The 24,115-nt window shown below is 32.3% G+C and overlaps 1 protein-coding gene across 7 annotated transcripts; it reads left to right on the top strand.

Annotated features, from left to right (window-relative positions):
* Positions 1–528: 528 nt before the first annotated feature.
* Positions 529–24,115, top strand: LOC105833952 (monocarboxylate transporter 13). Of its 7 annotated transcripts, none has more exons than XM_012676085.3 (12): positions 529–912; positions 13,884–14,028; positions 15,599–15,803; positions 17,498–17,638; positions 17,987–18,175; positions 18,974–19,217; positions 19,317–19,521; positions 19,954–20,121; positions 20,568–20,790; positions 21,203–21,445; positions 21,655–21,780; positions 22,009–22,169. In XM_012676085.3, exons 2-12 carry the CDS (start codon positions 13,900–13,902, stop codon positions 22,167–22,169), a joined length of 2,034 nt encoding a protein of 677 aa, XP_012531539.1. In that variant the 5' UTR covers positions 529–912; positions 13,884–13,899. The 7 variants fall into 7 exon arrangements, with proteins under 7 accessions (XP_012531539.1, XP_012531538.1, XP_012531540.1 ...); XM_012676084.3 differs by lacking the exon at positions 529–912 and adding an exon at positions 924–4,940; XM_012676086.3 differs by lacking the exon at positions 529–912 and adding an exon at positions 9,469–9,903.

Below are 24,115 nucleotides of genomic sequence, written 5' to 3'. Positions count from 1 at the left end.
TGCAGACCTGGCCGAGAATGATATGCGATCAGAATCGTCGATCTGTTTTTCGCAATTTTAGTTTCGTTTTTCTTCGCCTCTTTCATGTGCTGCCGCGGAGAGGGTAAAAATATTGTTCCGCGTGTAAAATAAATGCGTTTTCGCGGGGCGCGCAATCAAACTTTTGATCTGCACTTTCGTTTAAGCGTGGAATGAGATGCGATCGGATGACCGTCGATCTGTTTCTCACAATTTCTGTTCCACTCTTTTCTTTCTCTTTCGCGTCCCGCGATACGAATAAGATGAGAGTGAAGATTGTTTCTTGTAGAAGATAAGTGCGTATTCTTGGAAAACGCAATCCAACTCTCAATTCGCACTTTCGTTCAAGCGTGGATAATGCAAGGAGGGGGAACACGACATATCGGCGAGGGAAAATTCGCGCCGGAGATCCAGAGGAACGCCTCCACATTCGCGCGAGTCGTCGGCTAGGCGAGCGAGAGAGAATTCTGAACGACGGCTCCTCGAGTGTCCGCTTATCCGTCCACCTTGTCGCCGGTTCTCGATGTGTCGAGAAGTCGCGTGGACTTGTGCGCGTGTCGAAGCGAATTTGTAACTATAGTTACACGCATCTACGATCGCTGCACCAGAAACCACGTGTAAAATACGCGCATGCTCGTTCGGCGGTGCTTTCGAATTTTTCGAGCGGTGAAATATCACGCGAGTATTAGTCCATGTCACGAAAGAGAAAAATTGCAATTATTTTCTCTATAAATAAGAATTCAAGACTGATTTGTGTGACTGAGACCATATTTGCACTTGCACGCGTGTCTCGCCGATTAGAATCGCGCAGGAACGGAAGAGGCATCAAGAAAAACGCGTTTATCTTATCTGCTGATCGAAGAGATCGGACGTATAACCCTGATAAAACAACGGGTAAGAATAAAGTCTGAGTAGATCATTCGTGTTGAACAGCAAATATGCGAATTAATCTCTATTTTTTATTGACTAAAATTGTTCGCTACATTGCTTTTTATGAAATTTTATAAAATACATGTACAGTTCTTTCAATTAAAATCAAGCTTTCAACAAGTTACTAGATTAATTAACATGGAATATTTTGTAGCTAACAAAAAAGTTGTAAGAAGAACCAATAAACTAAATATTATATCTATAATTGAAAGATAGATTATCTGAAATTGAATCAATTTTGTTTATGTATATATTAACCTAAAATACAATTTACTTCTTAATTATTATTATATATTGCTCGTTATTGTCTATTATTATATTCGAAAAAGACAGATTATCACTTTCTTCTTTCCTTTCTCTTTTAATCTTCAGAAAAAATAATATAATAAAATCATAGAGCTTCGAATAATTTATCCTCTCGGCGGTAAAGAGGAAAAAAAAAGGCGAAACAATTTCGTGAACGAAATTGTCATGTCAATCGAAATCACTAATTGGCCGTTGATTGAAGAGACCGCCGCATTCCACGTCGGGCGGCGGGACGCAAATCAATCCATATAGAGCGTGCGATTATGCGCAACGTACGCGCCGTGTCGCCGCGCGTATTACGTATGTGAAGGCACGCCGCCCTTTAACAACTTTCCCGCATACAACTCGTAATAAACGTCGATCGTCCTCGAGGCTTTCAGACCGAGCAATTATATTTGCCGACGATCCCTGACGTAGGGACAACGCGTTCCGCGACGGCGGCGTCGACACGCGCGAGAAGCGGGATGTCTCTGCGCGCGGCGCGACGTGCCGCTGTTACCAGTTCCGCGCTCTCGGAAACGTCGAAAACAAGTTGCGTACGGAGAGCGCGAGCCTCGTACAATCTCTTGGTCTGAAACGGGTTATCGGGCAGTTGCCTCTGGGATCCTTATCACCGCCGAACGACGGCATTCACAATGCCGTTTTCACGACGCCCGCCACGTGACACTGCGCATCCGATCCCGTTGAGAGTTGTGAACTCAAAAGCGGCGTTTCGGAGAAGTTTCTCATATACCTATGTGCATCTTTTTTAATCCATTCTTTTAGTCCGGACAAGAACACTTTGCGATATAATGATATTTCGCACGACAGAATCGCAAGTCTGAATTCTCTTACGTGTCTGCCATGTGAAGCGAACGGATAGCTCATTCACGCGATGCACGCGGCGACCGTACGATTTCTGAAAGCACGCAGAACACAGCTCACGGTGCTGCGCGTTTACGACACGCACACCTAAGGTTAAACTTTGCATAATCATGGAAAGGATACATAAAATATATGCGCGACGTTGGGGGCTCGTTGTGTGCGTTACGTTTCATTTACGTTTCGCATAGTGCACTTGATCGAATTTGAGGGGGGCGTGTTTGCAATCTATAATAAGCGTGGACGCGCGTGCCAACGTCCACGTATGCACACGCGTACGTCGTCGTAGAGAATGGAAAACCTGAAACGGTAAAACTTAAACTTGAAACTTGACACTGAGCTATCGGGGCCTTTCCAATCACGGCGACGGAAGAAAAGGTGATGGCAAAAGCGAGGGTCGGGACCGTGTCTCGAGTCATTGCGTTGAGACTAGTTTACAGACCTATAATTTGCGCCGGAATAATTTTATCTGGTTTTTTTTTTACGAATTTGAAAAATACGCCTTTAACGTACAAAAAATACATAAAACATAAAGTATATAAAATAGAGTTTTATGTCTGAGAAGAAATTGTCCATAGTGAGGTTTACTTTGTTTCGTTAAATAAACCAACAGCAAAAACTCTTATCATTGTGAAGTAACACCATTTTATTCATATTCTTCACTCGTGTAGTACGTACAAGGCATTCTATACTCAAAAAATAAAAAAGAAATGGATAAAAAACATTTTTGGTATTTTCGTATTTGGTATAAAGTCACCTCTCTTTTTATCAATGTTATGTTTCTCTGTCCCTGATGGAAATTTATTAAAAGCAAGTATAGCTTCCATTGCGAAACGTGCAGCGATGCATTATCGGATCTAGTTAAAATTCAGTAGAGTTCACGTAATCAGCGAGCGATATCAGCAACGCATAAAACAAGCAGGATGCAGCGCGATGTCATTTGGATTTTTGGTGACCTGCTTCAGAGTCACTCACATCGGTTTATAACGTATTTACGTATTTGAGAATCTTATACAGCGCCAAACTCGCGTCTTCGCTTCTTTCTTTTCACTCTGGTTTTTATACTTGTTCTTTTTTATACTTCACAAAACGACGCGGTTTACGATTGCGGTTACGATCTTAATTTTCGTACGTTTCTTAAGGGTGTAAGCGTATAAGGCAATGTAACCGCGCTTGGCGAATTTTCGAACAACGTGAACGCCGCGATGAATGACGATTTACTGCCGAGGCGACGATTTCGGCATGCCGAATTTTCGATATCGAAAGTTCCTACGATTATTGCATCATACCGGACGTCGCGCGTCATTGCGACAAGACAGGCGTGAATGAAGTATTTGCCGCCTGCGTTTCAATGGGTATTTAAAAAACGCACTTGTACCCTACAAGTTATTCATTATTACGAATTAATACAGGGTGTAATAATCGTAAACTTTATAGCAAAGTTTCGTGTCTACTTATTCATTAACTTATTTAACTTTACAGCCACTCACATTTTTCCGATATTAATACTAGTCTGAGTGAAAATTCACGTAATTAATTTTTTTATACTTTTAAGAATTCTTTTAGATTTCTTCTACTTTGCAAAGTGTTAGAATAACTGAATTAACATTACTTAATGTAAAAAATCTTATTAGACATTGTTTTAGATGATTAACATTTTAATAACAAAAACTGTATTAAAATTGAATTAGCACTTGGGTAAAAATTTATCCTTAAGATTATACATTTGTCTACGTAAGTGCACCCTTTCAAAAATATTGTGCTCGTAAGTAAAGAATTCCTCTAAGCTTTTCTTTTAAGCAAAAAATCTTACATGAAATATATTCCTCTTTGAAAATATATAATTTACAAAAGAATGCATGCGTCATCTGTAATCCAAAATAAATTCCTCTATAGAAAATTCTACTATAATAATTCAAAGCAATAAGAAGCTATGTTAGATATTCGCGACACAAGACGATCGTTATGTATTTATATATATTATTTTACGGCAGATTCGCGCGCGTAACAAATGATTCTTCTAGGATTAAGAAGACTGTAATCTTCAATTTAGTATCTTGTGAGGATATTCCATTAGATTTTAAAATATCTTCTTGAGATCGCATATCACAAAAAATCCTCTAGAATCAAGTAAAAACCGATAAACAATAGAACATTCTTTTGGAATGAGTAAACAGAAAATTCATTTCATATAATTATTTGTAATTTAATTTCTCCCGATGCTAATTTATTAGCTTATTCGTATCAATCAATCAAATGTTTCGAAAGAACGGAGAGAACTCTTCGACGAAAAGTTCGTGACCTACGTGATCGCTCGCTTTTTTTAGCTGTAGCTTACTTTATCAATTATTCCCGAAAAAAAAATTCGTATCACTCCGATGGCGATGTCGCGATGTGGCATAGTCGCTGGCGTTTATCGGGCAAGTAACCGCAGAAAATCCCGAGGAAACATTCACAGGGAGGAGAGGGGAGTCCGAAGAGCGCGCGAAAAGATATTCCCACCAATATCTGCGTCATCGGCGACGCCGACGACGGAGCACACTCGATTCCTCCACTTCAAAACGGGCCAATCTCGCATCCCGTCGTTATCAAAGCTGAGACAAACCGCGAATCCACGGAGTACACCCGGTATAACGTCGCGACGGTAACGGGCCCTCCGCTCGAGTCACTTCGCGCGCGGCTCTTTAGTGCACGCGTACGTACGCACATATGCACACGCGCGCGCGTGGTGTGTCTCGCCATCGCGGTGTCTTGCCTTTTTCTCTTGCCAATCTGGATTCTTTTCACGCACACTGGTGACAGTGCAGACTTTGGGAGGACCAGAGGTAACGTGTCTCGATCTCTATTGATTGCGTTTCGCGCTGATCGAATTAGACTTAAAAGAAATCGAACCGGAAAGCAAAAAGTGTTTGAGTGTTTTTGAGGAAAGCATGAAAAAAAGATGGACTGAACCGGCTGGACCACGTGTAACTCGGTCCACGTGAGCCGTTCCCGCGTTGATCAATGCGCGCAAGCGCACGTGGCGAACGCACGTTTCCGCGTGCACGCGCGAGTTTCTTTATCCGTCATTAAATCGCCGATGAATCCCGACCGCGAAAAATCGACGATGTCCGAGTGCCATTAATTATGCGACCAATATTCGCCAATTGCGTCGACAGGCGTGAGTGTTTTCTGTATGACCGCTGTAGGGCGCTTATTAAACAATCAGTTGTCTGTGTTATCGTGGAACATTCATGATTTGCTCAGTAACAGAACGCCTATAAACGCAAATACCTTATTTGGTACTCTATTCCCGTAAATTTTATAGAGCAAAGAAACACGTGAAACTGAAAAGAGAGCAATTTTTACATCATCAGAACCTTTTAAATTTTATTATCGGAAAAAAAACTGTCTCTTTCAGACTACTACCTTCACGCTCTCGCGAGTGTTAGATAAAAATTAAGAAATTAAGAAAGGCTATTTGATAATTTTAAATTACTTTAAAAATACTTTCTATATTCGCGTATGACACGTGATATTTAATATTTAAACTTTGTGCGATACAAAGACTTTCAAAAACATTCTTCACTCTTTTCTGGTTGGAAACTTTATAATCCATTTTATTAAGTTTTAAGTTATCTTCTTAATAAAAAAACAAATAAAGCGCCACGTTACGTTGATATGATAAATAGCTCGAGTTTCAGAATATTAAATCGGTGACGTAAGAATGGTTAATAATATCATGAGGAATAATTATAGATTATATATCTAATAGAGTTTATCGATGTATAAATTATTAATTAACACGCGTATATCTGTGCAATTGTAACTGTGAAAATGCGTTCACATATGTATGATCTGAACTCTGTAGCTATTTTTAGAATCGAAGTATTTTTATACCAACGCATGGTGGTACCACGGCTCAAGAACCTCGAGAATCCGAAAAGTTTACATTAAAACAGATTTAAATACAATGTAATAAGATAAAATACAAATTAAGATTTTTTTGTTCTAACATTTTTGAAAAAGAAAATTTTTATGACAATAATCTTTAATACAATTTTCTATTGTCTTCTGGAATGTAATAATCTTTATTAAATCTTCTATTATAATCTATTGAATATAGCAATTTTTATGTGAAGGTATTAAGTATCGGTCCACATATTAAAACTGTTTGATAGCACGAACGGTTCACGAATGACCATGAAAAAAAGTAATGATTTTGAGCATCAGTTTTTTTCCCACGACGCAAGTGTCGAGAAGGACATTTCATAGATTTGGAATGCGTCCTCGCGCGCAGGTGTTTCTTTTAATACAGTAGTGTTTTTAAATGGAATGTCGAAACGCAAGGTTGCTGTTAAGAAATCAAGATGATTGTAGATATTTTTAATATAGTAGAAATGTCACCTGATTTTCTTCTCATATGCGGCATAGACGAGAGAATCATTTCTAATTATTTCTTTATATCAGAGAGAATCTGTCTAAAATAAAGAATTTAAAAATTAATTAAGTATCATTGAAAGTCTTTTATTTGGTTAACGTTTTTTTTGCGAGCACCTGACGATTTTGCTGCACCAGATGTTACATTACATTGAAGACGTAACAAGCTTATACAAACAAAGACTTGAAACAGAAACAAGAAACTAAATTAAAAGACAAATAAAGTTTTAATAACTCACATACGTGCGCATCCACACACATACATACACACACAAAATAGAATTGTAAATAATCAATCATTGAATAAACAATATGTTAATTATTTTTTAAATAATTGTACAAGAATTTTTTGTTCTTTATTAATATCGATTCTTTATTAATGATATCGAAATTAAATAAAATTTAATATTAAATTTTTTTATTAAAATTTAAACTATTTAATTTTGATATTATTTTAACATACCGATTGCGCCTAGAAAAAATAATTTTAAAATTACTTACATTAACCAATTATTTTACAAATATCTTCAAAACCGAGTCTCAAGTTTCGAATCGTTAAAGAGCGTGCAGATCTGTGATCTAAATGTAAAGGCTATGCAATCAGATTTCAACATGACGCATTTGTTATTCCATCGCAGCACAATAACATCGCAGTGTTTCCGTCTAATCTGTATCTCCGTAAAAATTTTTGATGATTCGTCGTCATTAAGAAACAAAGAACAAAAAAGAAAGAATTAAAAGATTGAGAAATAATATACAAGACAATGACGCAGTTTATTAATTGACTTATATTCGTGATTATTTTTGTAATGCTTTAATCCAGTTTTTCGACATAATCACAAGACACAAATATTGCTAGTAGATAAATGCAGATTGGAGATGCGAGATAAGTCATCGCGAACTCTGGCCTTCAACTATAACTATATATTATGTAGGTCGACATTTTTTCTCGCATTAACGGCAATGAAATGAAAAACATACTGTCAAAGAAGTTTAGATTCAATCGCAGAAAAATAAGAGTGACGTTTTGTCATTTAATTTATATAATTTTCATGGTAAAACATTAAATTACAAAAGCAGATTTAAGAGCATATTGTCATTGAAATTTTATTATTTTATTTTGTCGTCCTATTTTATTTTAGGTTTCGTCTTATTTATTTTTTATGTTTCATTATGACGTGGAGAAAAATTAATATGAAATTCGAACTGGCTACTGACTGGATTCGGATCAATATATTTTTTTAATTGCATGATAAGATATGCTAACGCAATAGAGATAAAAATCGCAATACATTCGAATTGTTATTGGTCTATCCATTTATATATAGGAAACGTTACTGAAACCATTTGCAAATAAATAAAATAATCAATGTGCATTTTTTTGTTTTTACCTTAGTATAAGATTATCATATATGCATTCATTCTACATCAAATCTTGTCACGAGATTGAAAATTAAGATATTTACTCAAATTTTCTAAAAGCGACTTCTCAGATTTTCCAAGAATTTTATTCAAATTATTAAAATAAAATTTTATTTAAAATTTTAACATTACAGAATTTTTTAAATATTCAGCTTTAAAATAAATTTAATTTATTATATACACTTTTTAATGTTCACAATCATAAAGAAATGTCCTGCTCCTCACTTATTTTAAAAATTAAATTTGAGAAAGCACTAAAACAAAGAGTGTGAACTATAAATGGTATATAATAATTTGTCTGCGATATATCTAGCTCACCGGAAGTACAGAAATACAAAATTCAATAGATGGTTAAATACACAATTCAGAACTTGAATTTGTCATGAGTGATTTTTTTTTAACTCATGTTACATGAAAATGTATGTGAATATATGTGAATGTATATGCTATATTTATTGTTAATCGATTTTCGGCGTTTTGCATTAAAAAAAACCACGGAAATGATTTTGTCAACAATTTAAATTTAAAAGTAAAATAATATTAATCCTAAAGATCAATAACATTCTAATAAAAGGTCATAATTTTTGAAGATAAAAAATCCTCTAAAAATTCCAGATTTCTCCGATAGTACACGTTGGAAATTTTTCCAAAAACGTTAGAAAACATCGTAATTTCTTAATATCGTGTCTCTCGTAATATCTTAGAATTATCATAGATCTACTGACCACCCGCAAAGTATCTGGTATCGAGTAATACTGGGACTTTTGTAATGTTTGCGAAATTCGCGGAGAGAACGATAAGATCGCCGCACCCGCGATAATTATGTTATTGCCAATATACAGCTAGTGCAAATATATTAATGTTATCGACGTGTGATTAATCGAATTTTTGTGATCTTTACAAATCGTCGCGTTCACACGTAAAAAAATTGAAAGAGTAAAGGTGCGAAATAACAATGCTAAAGGTGTGGAAAGAATTAGAGCCGCGGGTAGAAATATCTTTTATCATCGTAAAGTCGTTTGTTATATCTGACAAAGACACAAGCTCCGGCTAATGCAAATTGTGTAATCCATTAAAAACTCATTTTACGAGAACTTGTTCAACGCAGTTTATAGCGAATCTAAGAAACAATTCACTTCGTTTTTAATTCTCTCGGCATTCAATCAACTGTCTAAACGAAGAAATCTTACGAAAATCTATAGGTCATAAAGTTAATTTACAGCGCGAGTAAACACCTTTTATTGTTAGACGTTAATAATAATATTGGTCACAAATGCTCTCTTTGTGACCTCTTAAGATGAAAGGAAAACGACTGTTACTTTTCTTGAATTTGTCTTAAATAATTTTTGAAAAATTGCTGCTCTATAGAATATTAAAATGCATTTGAAAGTAATCTAATCATTTTATAACTTCTTTCATAAATTCATATAAATATTATTTAAAATTTATATAACTTGTATATTTAATAAAATTTATATAATTTATATATTCTTAGAAAATATATTAAAAAATATGATTTTATTAAATAATAAATCAATTGCAAGAATTTAAGATAGCGGTATGACAAAAATAACAGAAATGAGATAATTGGCTAATCCAATTATGATCTATATTGATTTTTATAACGTACGTGTATTTACAAGAGCAAAGTTCTATTACTTATCAGATGAACAAGATATTTTACAATAGTATATTGTATAACAAGTGCAGTGAGTGAATCGGCCATAAGTGTGGGAAGTGGACACATGAGCCAAAGGCGAGTGCGTTCACCCGCATAAGTGGGCAATAGCCGATCCGCACACGATATTTTTTGTTATTTGTACATCGAAGTGTGGTCCTTAAGTGTGTGAATTGACAGGTGAAACAAGGAACACTTTCAACGTACATATAACGAAAAAATATATTTATTTCTTAAAGTTTTGTGATAATATCATTAAATAGATAAAGGTAAAAAAAATTTTCGTGCAAAAAGTGTGTAACAAGTATATTGTCTAACGCAAAATTATACAATTCATATTATCGCATTTGCGCGCTAATTGCCTCTTATTTCGCGGTAATTACTTCGGTTATCGAAAAAAATCTTGGTATTGCAATTCGCATTCGCGAATATATCAGAATATATTACTTCGCTTCACTTTTTATATAATTCAATTGACCACAATACTGCATTGTTCATCTGACGTTAAAAGTGTACGAATTAATAATACATAATATATGTTTCGCGTGTCGGAAATGTATTGTATTTTATATCCCAGAAAGATAGAGAATAAGCTCCTGTACTTCGTTCTGCATTCAGGCAAGCTTCTTGGTCACTACAATTATCGCTCTGACCGAGTGTTAATTTACTCATTATTTCCTCGTGATTGATAACTCTTAATTTGAAGTGGCAACAATTTATTGCCGATCGATGCGCCGCAATCGCCTCACGTGGCGATTATGACGTCGCGTAAAATCGCGGAGTTTTATTGGCATTTTATCTGGTAAAAAGTAAGAAGATATCTACTCGCTCAACAGTTACTGAGGCATAATTTATCAGTAAGTTAGTAGAATTACATTGTCCGGTGCGCGCCGATAATGATTTATCTTGGTGTTTAAAGAGTTAATCAGCGGTTCTTACAAGAACCACCCTTGTTTCTAGAACGATATTATAAACAATTATTAGGGAGACGTATCTAAGAACGCGATTACCTCGTTCCATCATTTTTTCCTGTTCTAATTATGCTTCTTTGTTACTATTGACTAATAACACGTGGATCTTTACGTCAAAGCAAGACAATAATTTTATGTATATATGTAAATATATGTATGTATGACGTACGTTTCAACAATATAAATCTTTGAGGATCAAAGTATCAAGTATTTTGTATCAAGCAAATTAAAAAAATTAAAAAAAATTTGAATAAAGTGCGTAATAAGTATCTTTCAAGATTATTAGAGAGACACTAACTTAATCGTGATAGAAAACTCGTCTATTGTACAACGTCAATCATCAATATAATATGCAAATAGTACAATAATAATCTGTATTTTATCTATAAACAATAAGTGTGTTACGTTACTAATTACATCTAATAGCATGGCTGATGAATGAGAGATTATCTGGATTCTATATTATTATAATAGTTTTGTAAGTATCGGTCACATGTATTGTTATAATATCCATCAAGAGCAAGATTAAGAAAATGTTAAATATACGATTGGATTTATGATTAGATAAACGATTTAGTGTATCCCCAGCAAATACAGATATAATTGTTATACATATAATGCAAACGTAAATATGATTTTTTATCTGTAGATATTATATAGCACAGTACAGTTTTATATAATACAGTTCTATATAGTTTTGTTTTTAATTATATTGTAGATCTTTTATATTAAAAATCTAAAAATATTTAATATGTTATATTTTTATACAAAATTATACTTTATTGAAAGCCATCATTGCAAACAGATAATTAATCAAGGACAGCCAAGAAAAAGTAGAACAAATTTGCAGTTTTCACTGCCAAATTAACTTTCTCCTTTCGCGGATTATTGCTCAACAAGAGAATAAAATAAGCGAAGTCACGTTAAAAATATGCATATTCGTTATCAATTAGCAAAGTTTACACAACGCTGTTTACATGATAACTGCTAAAGTTGTACATTTTTTGAAGATGACATGTACAAGAAAGATGAGGTCGTAATTTTTAATTGCTTTTGATGAATTGTATCTGAGAGACTGACAGCATAATCACATGGTATATTGTGAAGTGCCATAAAGAATAAAAAAGAAAAAGAAAACAAAAGACGAATTTAGCAATTGGTTAGGCAATAAATCCATTAAAAAATTAGAAGCTCCATATTAGAGAATTTATTCATATGTCGTATCAGACATAAATATTTTATTGAGCTTATCTTATCGTCAATTATGTATAAGACGTCAAATACGAGATTTCCAAGATAGATTCGATATTTCAGACATGTTAAATGTTATTATAATTCAACTTTTGTTATCTTGTTCGTAACTCTGCCTGTTCGATCAATAAGTAAAATCAATATTTATTTTACTTTCAATATATTATAAATAAATAAATTTCTCTATTTTCTATTATTTACTTTTTTATATTTCTTAAAAATACAAAATAGAAAATAATAATAATAAAAAGAAAACGTATTTATCTGTGACAAATCGAACTAAAAATAACTTATTTCAAATAGTATTTTTTATAGATATATCCTTTGAATAAATATTTCTATTAGTATTTTTTATTTTATCTATTTTTCCTAAGCCTGCTAATCACAAGAGTATTTCATTAAGAATCATTCAAACTACAAGTTGTTCTCGAAAATTAAATTTCAAAGAAAGATAATAAAATTTTTAGTAATATTCAAATAAACTTTTTACATTAATTTAAATGATAATTTCTCGTTAAAAATACATTATTTTCAGTTACATAAAATACATTTTTCATAAAGAAAAACCAATTCTGAATTAATCAAAGAACACCTAAAAACTTGTTAAACAACTAATTGTGATAACGAAAACGTCTAATCCTATAATTGTTTATTCGTGTGTTATTCTTGATAATATATTTTACTGTGCAATGTCAGCCGTTGACTATATTATCGCTATAAATTTCCAGAATTAACAACAACTAATCACGTGACCGATAAACGTTCGATCAGCTCATGTAACGTATTCTCAAGTGGTTTATCATTCAAACGTCTGCCAAGATGTAGACATAACGAAAACGCCACGCCTGTCACTTAATTCGAGTAAAAAAAGATCAAGGAAGATGAATTTCGAAAGATCAAGGTTAAGCAAATCAAAATGATTGTGAAAACTTGTCGACACGTGATCATCAACCGATTCAACACTGTTTCTTTTTCGTCGACACTCCATTAACGAACGGATCGTTTTTTTTTGCCATGACGTTATTACAATTTTGTATATGTACGCGTGAGTAAAAGGAAGAGCCATTACTGATGGCGATGATATAAAGGAAGTCAGACTTGCCTTTGATTCTTCTACTATATGTTCTGTAGGAATTATGTACAAGATGTTCCAGACACAGGGGATCCCTGTTTTTTATCTACAATTATATAATCTTGATTTGATCTGGATAATAAATTGACTAAAAATAAATTGATTATTAAATGCTCTATTTTATCACAATTATTAACCTTTAATGTCAATTCTCAATCGCATTGATTATATTTTACAAATGTATTGCATACTTATGCATAGCATAAAATGTAAATAAATGACATATGTTGTTTTGAATATTAATCATGAGTGGTATTCCTTCAAATTAAATTAATCCTTGATATTTATTATGTCAGTGGAATTATGAAATTGTATGTCACTATACAATTTTGTAAAAAATAAAAAATTGTTATGCATTAGCAAGTTGATTCGCAATTTGCTAATATATTTTCTTTTTTTTGGAATACAAGTTTTATCAAGTTATTATGAAAGCAAAAATGTTGTAATAAATCAGTACATGATAGATAATAAATATCGGGAACAAAAACATCGCATTAGCAAATCAATTGCAAGACGTAATGTCTCTATTTTTGCAACAGCATTCGAAATTAACATTAATGATAATTCTCAGTGTGACTATCGAAAATTGATAATGAATCAGCACAAACTTTACTGTAAAGGACCAAAGAAGTAAAATTTTAAGCTTTAAAAACCAATCACGACAATATAAAGATTATATTTAAAAAAAACTAATTTTTTTATTATAAAATTTATAATATAATATTATAATTACACATAAAAATATAGATCAATAATGTTCTATTATAATAGAACTGCAGTGCCATTAAACTTATTTTCTTAAGTTTTCATTGTTAGTATCTATCATAAATCAAGCGGATCTTTACGCCTGATTATGTCCTCCCCTTGAACAAATTTTAACATAGATACGTTTTAGATATTCGGACGGGACAATGTCGACGACGGTAGATAAAGTGGACGAACAGATTTCCGACGCGAGCAAGTCGCAGCAAAATGGTCACGAGCGCAATAGAAGCGAGGAGCTACCGCTCGAGGACATCAACGACAACAATAACGACGAGGTGATTTTCTCGAGATATTTTCTCACGTGTAGGTGTGTTAAAACGCAAAAGGTGCAAAAAATCGCACCGATCAGTCGCGCGCGCGATCATCGGTCTCGTACATGCGATCAGTACGCTCGCGACAGGCCGATCGGGCGCTATAAAACTGCACAATGTGATATCGTCTTATTTGCGACACATTATGGACCCGATAGTCGTTGTCTCGCTGTGGGTCATCCAGGGGCGGATACGCGTTCTCGATTGAATTTTTTTCTTATCTGTCCGCCTGGAAATTAACAACGAGAACGTAAAAAACGCGAACGATAATAGAACTCATCTTGATTTCTATGCCGCGAACGACTGACGACGGTTTGTGTCGATTTCTGTATGAAAAAGCTGGAACTTTCGAATAATAAGCTTCTCTGAATTACGCTACGTCTACGCTTTTAATCATGTAGAAAAAGTGCTCTTGTTATCGATGGAAATGAAAACCGTGATGATTTGCTAAACTGTAAGAAATGCCTCGTGCGTAAAATAGTAATTTCGCTCTTTTCTTTACGTCTCTATATGCATTTAAATAATTCACATTGCTAAGAACGGATTGATTATATGAGTTAATGTCGCGAATAAATTTTTTATAATGTAGTGGCAGATTGTTATTGTAATATGATTGCAATTTAATAACTTATTAATTTTTTCCTATAGATTTTATTGAATAAAACGTTTCATATCAAAACCATTTGAGTGTGTCGTTTGCGGCAATTAAGTCAACGTTTTAGTTGCATGTTGTTTGATGATAGAGAATTTTTGAAGTTTTGAGTCACAAAACGATCAAAATATTAAAAATCGGGCTCCTGATTTTCTAAATGACCTGTCTTAGACACCTCATAAATTTCCAATAAGCAAAGGCAATTTATTTTATCAAAAATTAGCTTACTATATAAAATTATGCACAATTATTTTTAAATAATTTATACATTTACATTCCTCTCTGTCTCTCTCTCTCTCCCTTTTCAAATTTAATACTTTTAGTATTGTTTGTTTCTTACTCAAAATCGACGTACATAATTTGCACAAATTTCCATAATTAGATGTCATAGGTCTTTAATTTCCATTATTGCGTTAGTTCCGCATAAATCCGACGGTTGCGGCAAGTTGATCGTATACACTTTAAAGAACTAAACCTAGCAAATTTTTATTGTTTATCATATGATTACCGATTTCAAATACTTTTATATATATAATATCATGTATTTTCTGTTGCCTCAATCTTTTTTTATATGAAAATATTATATTGCAGTAAAAAAATATAATTTTGTACAATTGTTTATGTTTAACAATACGTATTATTACAAAAATTTAATTTCTTATTTATTATATATAAAATTAGTATAACATATATTAATAAAATTATTTAATTAATACTCAAATTATCGAATTTTACTTAGAAATTTATAAAAGCAAAAAGAAAACATTGCAATAATTGCTATTGTGCTAAGATGCAAAAACGGTCATTTCTACATAGATATATATTTAATTATTTTATGTACTTGCTAATTATTAAATGTTTCATTGAAATATTTGTCAACAGACCATTGAAGTGGAAATGGTCGTACCACCTGATGGAGGATGGGGTTGGGTGATTGTTGCAGCTTCCTTTATGTGCAACCTCTTTGTCGACGGTATCATTTTCAGCTTTGGCGTGTTTCTCAATGATATCGCGGACGCGTTTTCTGTATCGAAAGCAAGTGTTGCGTTCGTTAATTCGTTACAGAGTGGATTTTATCTCATGGCTGGTTAGTAATGACACGTATGTGATATTTAATAGCAGATTTATATATTACTACATCATAAAATAAATTGCCGAGTTCAAAATGCATTTTTATTTCAATAATTAAATGTCTATCGGTTTTGCATAACAATATATCAAACAATATTTAAAAAATTGCAATTAATTAAAATATTATGTTGCATAAAATGTATGTAATTGATAAACAAATTCTTGAATAGTTTGAATAGTTCTTGATGAATGTAATATTTATAAAGAATGTAAATGGAATATAAAATGTATGTAAATACGTTGTATAACAATATGTTGTATTGTTTGATCAATGAATTCTTTTATATGCGGTTTCTCCATTTCTAAGTTGGAATATTTTGCAACCTTTAAAATTTATATTTCTTTGACATATCAAATCACAATATTGACGCAATACATTTTGCAAAACACCGAAAATATGATAAGGATAGCTGTATTTCTGCTGAATGTACGCAACTGATAAGTCTGTTTGTACAATACAACAGTATAATATGCTCGCACGTGGAATCTTCCTGATACATATCGAGTCGATAAAATCATATATTGTATGATGTACACTTGTGTTCGCACCCGAATTAGCATCGCAATAAGTGACCGGTTGCATGATTAGTCTCAAGGATTTTCACAATGCAAGAAAAATAAATATGCCGGAACATTTTCATTTGGCGTTCAATTTATCGTTCATATGTTTATATATAACAAGGTTTTATGTATTTAAATTATCGCGATCTATTGTAGAAATATCGATAATTGATAAAGACAATTTATAAATGCTAAATGCATTTAATCATGCACAATACTATGTGATTAATCGATAGTAAGATTTAAAGGAAAATACACGATGATTTATATGTCGCTATAGAAAAATTATATATCGCGAATCGTTCATGTAGACCCTTATAATCAGTTTTAGCGATGCAAATGCATATTTAAATTGTACCTAACTGTTTGTGATAAAAATATAAGTTATAATTTATTCTTAATGTTGCAGAAACTGTACGTTTTGTTTCGAAGAAATTAAAAATCCTGCATAATAACTGTTTGCATTTTAAACATGTAACTTTTTTACTATCGTAACAATTTTTTACTATTGTATAAAATTGATTATTTGATATGAAATAAAATGAATTGATTAGAACAACATAAGCATCAATAAAAATACAAACTTTAAAATAGTTTTAATATCTATAAGAGAAAGATTTTTTATTTTATAATATTCCTCTATTATGCGTATGTGAAAATTTTAATCAATTGCATCTCAAATTTATATTTCAGTTATGTTGTAAAAATTGTATAAAATATTTTCTTTGATATACTAAAAAAATCAATATACATATTATTTTATATTGCGTCATTACCATGTTAGCGACATACATTAATAGAATCACTTGTTCAAATATACGTACGTGTATATTGTTCCTGCAAAACTTGCTTGCTGTTATAATGACGACATTTGTGCTAAGTTGCGTATAGTCAAACAGTCAATATACATAGCAATTAATGTATTCACGAGTAAATAAAAAAAAAGAAATGATTAGAATCTTATCGATAATTAACATGTAAGGAGTGATGTGCACGTTACCATTCGACCGAACATCTAAAAACCAAAAGTCTGTAATCATCGGTGAAGTAACGACATTAAATTATCGCAAATTAAATTTTCTTTTTCAGGTCCCTTCGTATCCGCTCTTGCCAATCGATATGGCTTTAGATTAGTGACTATATTAGGAAGCGTGATAAGCTGTGTCGCCTTCGTCCTCGCGTACTTCAGCACTTCCATCGAATTTCTTTACATTTCTTATGGCGCCATCGGTAAGTTTTCTCTATATCTTTATTCAATACCGTAAGAAATCCTACTGAGAATTCGCATTCGTTATCTAAATATTAATCAATATTAACTTGGAAATACCGTTATTTTCAAGAGAGAATTTTTAATAAATAATTATAAAAATAAAAAGAATCAAATATATTATAAAATAATTAATTTAACAATTAATTGTAATAATGCTATGTGTATTAAAAAATAGGGAAAGTGTATTGTCAAAAAATTAAATATCTAAGGTTTTTTGCTAAATTAATTGAGATGTTTTCGAACACAAATATTAGATTTATACAAAAGTTTTATTTTAAACTAAGATTTTTTTTTTTTTCAAAAATTAGGTGGCATCGGAGCTGGTCTAATATACGTACCGGCCGTAATAACTACCAGTTTTTACTTCGAAAAATGGCGAGCCTTGGCTACAGGTATTGCAGTATGTGGTTCCGGTATCGGTGCATTTTTACTCGCACCATTGTCGAACATACTCGTGAAAACTTTCGGCTGGAGAGGAGCCTTGCTATGTCAAGCAGGCAAGTATACTGATTTATTTTTTAAATTATAATATATGGTTTTTTTCCTCAAATAAATTGAATGTATAGATCCATTATGCTGTCTATCGTGAAAATAAAAACGCACTATCATCTTTCATCACGTAAATGGCATAATAAAGAACCTTATTTTTTTCCTACACTTTTTCTTAATTAAACTTTCAATTAAATTTGCTGATTATGATGTTATCAGCGTTTCCTCATCAATGGAAAATGATAGCAACACGAGATTACCTTCTTTTATTTTCTTAATATCATACGTCTCGTACATTTTAGATAACAAAGATTTGCATGACTAACATACGATATGACGATTAAGGTGTACATATCATTTACCTCAAGAGAAAAGTCGAATTGTACGAGATAAGTTCGTGTGTTAAAAATATCCTTTGATTGAACAGTCACAGTTATGATAATAAAACTCTATTTTTGCGTGATCTTTTATCTCTCGTAAATTAACGTTTGCATATAATCAATAATCAAATATAATTTATGTTAATGTATGTTCAGAAGTATTATTAAGAAATATTATTAAATGATATGTGTGTATATATATATATTATACATACATATCAAAAGAAAAATTAAAAAACCCTATGATACTCATAATATTTATATTATATATTTTATATATGTAAAGTTACGCATTGAAAAAAATTTGTGATACTTTACACATAATAAAATAATATACATATTAATATTTATCAGTAAAATGATTAGATAATAATGTCCAACAGTTTGAGTTGTTGTTTTTCTTAACGGGAGGAACACGGTTTTTAGGCATGCTGTTACATTGTGCCGTATTTGGCGCAATGTTCCGTCCTTTGAAACCAACGAGGATTAAAGTAAAGAACACCCCGGAAAACGCCGCGCTCGAGGTGAAAACCACGTTAATGGAAAAAGGTGTATCAACGACTTCGTTGCACTGTGTGCAACCAAATAGAAGTGGTTTCTTCGGTACGAATAATAATACGGAATACCCGACGGCAGCGGAACTTCTCGGTAGCAGCCCTAACATAGTAAAGTAATAAATGGAGGATCTCTCCTATTTGCACAGATACTTGACAATCGTTTCGCTTAATGCGTTAGTTTTCTTAACGAAATGTCCTAATTTTCTGTTCAGCACATCCAAATCCCTGCACTCGTTGCACAAGGTGGAGACTGAAACCTTGGAGAAAAAAGTGAGCACCTCAGAGAAACGATTATCCGTGCCGATATATCCCATTGATGATCCTGATTTAGATGCTATGACTAACGAGGAGAAAATCGCCGAGGAGAACAATCTGCTCAGTGGTGATTTGGAGCGATTGAATGGAAAAGTACCAACGGTAAGAACGATATACATATGAAAAACGAAAAATTTGAATAGATATAAATTGAAATAGAAATATCTTTTATCATCGAATTTTGCGTTAAAATTTTAAAAGAAATAAACAAAAATATGAAATTTATTAGTTTGAAATTTTCATAAATTTTATTTACTTCTTTTACAATTTCTAGAGTAAAATATGATATTCAGAATATATGAATAGAAGAAAAATATATGTTCTTTTGCCAAGAAACAAAAATTTAGTATTTCCGGGACTACAAGTGCCAATTCTATGACCTGCAAATCTACTTGTGAATCAATTATTTTTGTAAACAACTTCGTTTTAGAATCTGCAAAAAAGTCTAATATATATGTGTGATGTTAAGTGCGAACGATAGAAAAACATGTTATTCTGAAATTATTGTGGAGTTGCAAAAATTTTCCACTTTAGATTCGCCGACATACGATTAGCGGCCGACGTTTCCGAACGGATTCGGAATGCAGCCAAAAGTCTTTTCGAATGGGCAAACGTAATTCGAAAGATCCGCAGAGACCGTTCTATAGAGACGACATCTTTTATGGCGGCTCTTTGAATAGACTTCCTCATTACAGGTCTCAAGTAAGTTTTATTGCAAATATATTCCAATAATGTACTTTTAAATTTTCTCATTATAGGTGTGTATTTAACAAATTTATTTACTAATGTATAAAAAAATTTTTGTCATTTTTGTGCAGAGAATATAAAATCAAAGCAATTTATAAATGATTCACCGATATTTCGCTTTTTTCTAGTTGTACTTCTATAAGATGATAAAATAACAAATTAAATTCAAAATTGTTATATTTAAAATAAATAAATTTATCTTAATTTTATTCTCTTCATTAGAAACTAATCTGGCAAAATATAAAAAAATAAACTATATAAATAATACTACTAATATAAAAAAATTAAACTAAAATTAAGTTAAATTAATGTCGCTGAATTTCTAACCGTATGAAGAAACCGTTTGATTTAAGTTATCAAATTTGATTTAAGTAATTATTAAAAATATTGTGATTTTCTAGCAATCGTCAGTCGGTTATCACATGTCAGTGACGCGATTGCCAACGGCAAAGGATGTGGCGGAGGAAGAAAGCGGGAGTTTCTACCTGTGTCCGGAAAGTGTACGACGAATTTTAACCACAATGTTAGATTTGAGCCTTCTAAAAAGTCCGTCCTTTTTAATATTAGCGATCTCTGGTGGGCTCACCATGATGGGCTTTTATACGCCCTTCTTGTATGTAACAGGTGAATATATCAAGTAATAATATACTTATTCTTCGTAATTTTACTCGTCACATTTAAAAAATTTATAGCGATTTTTCAAGAGAATTTAGAAGTACAGTATACACTATAACATTTTTCTAATAATGTAACAATTTCGAATCAAAAAGTAAAATAATAATTAAGTTTGGTAAAGATCCTAATTAGAATTTTATTATCAGATTTTTAATCGTCACATTATTAAAACCATTTATTTACTGCGCTATTTTTTATATACTGCTTTATTATTTATTTTAGATTTATGATAAAAATAAAACCTACATATTCTGTTGTAATTTGTAATTTCTCTATTATAATATATTCTTGTATATATAATATACATTTTTATCCGTTGTTTCTTTTATTTTAAAGAATAAATTATTTTGTCTACTTGCAGATCGAGCAATAAAGGCTAACATCGATCCTTCGACAGCGATGTTCCTCGTTTCGGTAATCGGTATCGGTAATACCATCGGCCGTATCGTTTGCGGCTTAGTAACAAGCAGTTTGCCCGGAGTTAACGCCCTCGTCGTGAACAATATATTTATCAGCGTCGGTGGTTTAGTAACTATTTTCTCCGGTCTTTCTCTAAGCGAGGGATATCAATTCTTTTATGCAGCTAGCTTTGGTCTCAGTATATGTAAGCAGACTATATGACTATTTCATTTTTTTTTAAATACAGATAAAAGAATAAGATACATCTCATACGTAAAAATAAATCTTATGGCTGTGTTTTACTATATCATTTTTATTTTTTTTATTCACACGTTTGTTGTCATTTGAAATTTATAAGCTAGCTTTTAAGAATATTTATTAGATCTGCAAACTGTAGCAGACATTTTTGTGCAGCCGTCTTCGCCTCCCTAAGGTCGATCCTCGTTGTGGATCTGTTAGGGTTAGAGAAACTAACAAACGCTTTTGGGTTGCTTCTTCTGTTCCAAGGTGTGGCGGCGACTGTGGGCGCGCCTCTGGCAGGTAATTAGAATGATATCGATCATCAGCGTCGCAAAAACCTTGTTTGAAACGCTGATTTGTGATAGAAGATTTTCAAAACAAATACCTTTGGTTCTAAGAAATGTTTATGCCGTTCATTAGAATTATTCATTATTATACGCAGCTCTTATAAATTTTCACTTGAATAATAATTCTAAATCAGAAAAATTGAACGTTAATTCATTGAATAACATTTATTCATGCAAACAGGTGCGTTCATGGATGCGACCGGGAGCTACGACGCCTCATTCTACTTGTCCGGCAGCCTTATGCTTTTGTCGGCTGTGATCTGTTATCCGATAAAGAGGATCAACATGTGGGAGAGGCGCAACGAGAAGAAATCGGACGCGATAGAACCTTCCGCATCCTGATTGAAGACGCAAAATTGTACCTCACTTTTCATACTCCCCGTGCGCGTGCTCGTTCGAGCGACATATGCGTTGTACATATTAATGCATAATAATTTATAGCGAGTGCGGCTCGAGCGAAGAATATAATTATACCGTACGCCTTCACGTTGTAAACGGGAAATGATCGATTTCGTGCGCGCGATTGACAGAACGATTACTCGCCTTTACTCGTATTCAAGACTTAATAATTGCTTTAAAAGCAAATCCGATCATTCGTTTGGAAAATATTCTTATCCTATAGGGGGTATATAATGCAAAAAGAAAAAAAAGAGTGTTTTCCTATTTGTGATCTGCTTGTCAAAGGTTTAATTGCCTTCTTTAGAATATCTACTTCATCATTTAATGTTAATTTGATAATTATAATTCTGTACTAACCATCAGTCGTGGACGACGATGCAAAATTACTACATTGCAATACCGCAAAAATTTATTCATAATAAGAATAATAGCAAACATCATGTAAACATCATTGATAGTAAGAATATCTGTTCTTATTTGTAATTTTACGAGACAGAATTTTACTAAATTCCATTAATCATGGTCTCATTTTTAAACTAAAAAACCGATTACATCAAATTTGAATAATTATCATTGCATGCTTTAAGATATAATGATATGTTCCTTATCTACGTCCCTAGGCTATCTGGCAATATAAATAAGATATCTGGTTATGTCTCCAGACTTCGAATGGCTCGGATACCTCCAAAAGGTCAACTCCCGTACTCACCAATGCGAGCTTCTGAGGAAAGAGTTCAATTAGAAAAAAGTACTATTTTACTATTTTCAAATATATATATTTTTATAAAAAGATAACGGCAAATAATTATAAATTATTAGAGAGATATTGTGGTCTAAATGCATTATAGTGCAAATACTTTGGTTAATCTTAAATGAAGCATTTAAATGCATAAATAGCAATAGATCGTTGTCTCGAACATTCTTTTGACAATAAAGGAATGGCGAGACAAATGCAGTCATTGAATTCATTGCGAACTAATTGTGGTCGTATTTTATAATAAGAGATTTGTTGAAAAAACGAAAATTAAAAATACTGTTGATATTTTAATTAAAATAAGATTGCGTATTTTATTTCGCGTCATTGTACAACGCTATATATTATATTATAAAATGTTATAAAACAGAACTGCCACATATGCATCACATAGCGTATAGACTTTTGTAAGATTTTAAAATAAAGTATCATTTATATCATTCACCACCATATTCCATGAATAAAAGTTAAGCGAATGGAGGATGTATATTACGTTATGTGTATGCCGTATGCATCAGAGATATTTACTTTTGTTTGTTGCATAAGCATAAACGTAATCTCACGAAACGCTCATGTCTTCCGATATAATCCTGTTAATTTATAAGGCCATTCCACATTTTTGGTTTTTAAAACTAAGTTTTTCGTTAATATTTGCAATTAGTGAAGATGATTATTCGAGACTTAATAACTAATTCTTGCAATTATATGAAACTTTCAACGTTTCTTTATACAGACTTTTCTTTAAATCGTTACATAAAAAATGTTTTTTTAGATAATTTTAAAAACATTTTTGTGCTTTTTAAAATTATAACACGATACAACGAAAAGTTTAGTTTTAAAGCTAACTGAATTAGGTGAAGTTGTTAATAACGTTTTATCCGTTAGGTTTAAGAAAATTGCTCAAAAGTGAAATTCGTTTCTAGTGTTCCTAGTTATTAATATACGTACTATATACACTCACATATGTCACATAGTATTTTTGTAAAATGCGTGTGGATTTTGAGAAATGGATTGTACAGGACAATTCGATTGATGCTGAGGAAACAATTTCATTAACAGAGATATGTACAATAAATCTATAGGCGAGAATACTTTTTAAAAAATACTTTTAAAAAAATATACTTATTTAAAATAA

Source organism: Monomorium pharaonis, chromosome 10 (assembly GCF_013373865.1).
Source record: "Monomorium pharaonis isolate MP-MQ-018 chromosome 10, ASM1337386v2, whole genome shotgun sequence".
In the NCBI taxonomy this organism is placed as follows: domain Eukaryota; kingdom Metazoa; phylum Arthropoda; class Insecta; order Hymenoptera; family Formicidae; genus Monomorium; species Monomorium pharaonis.
Note: the sequence above shows the minus strand (reverse complement) of the source record. Positions and strands in the feature narration are given on the sequence as shown.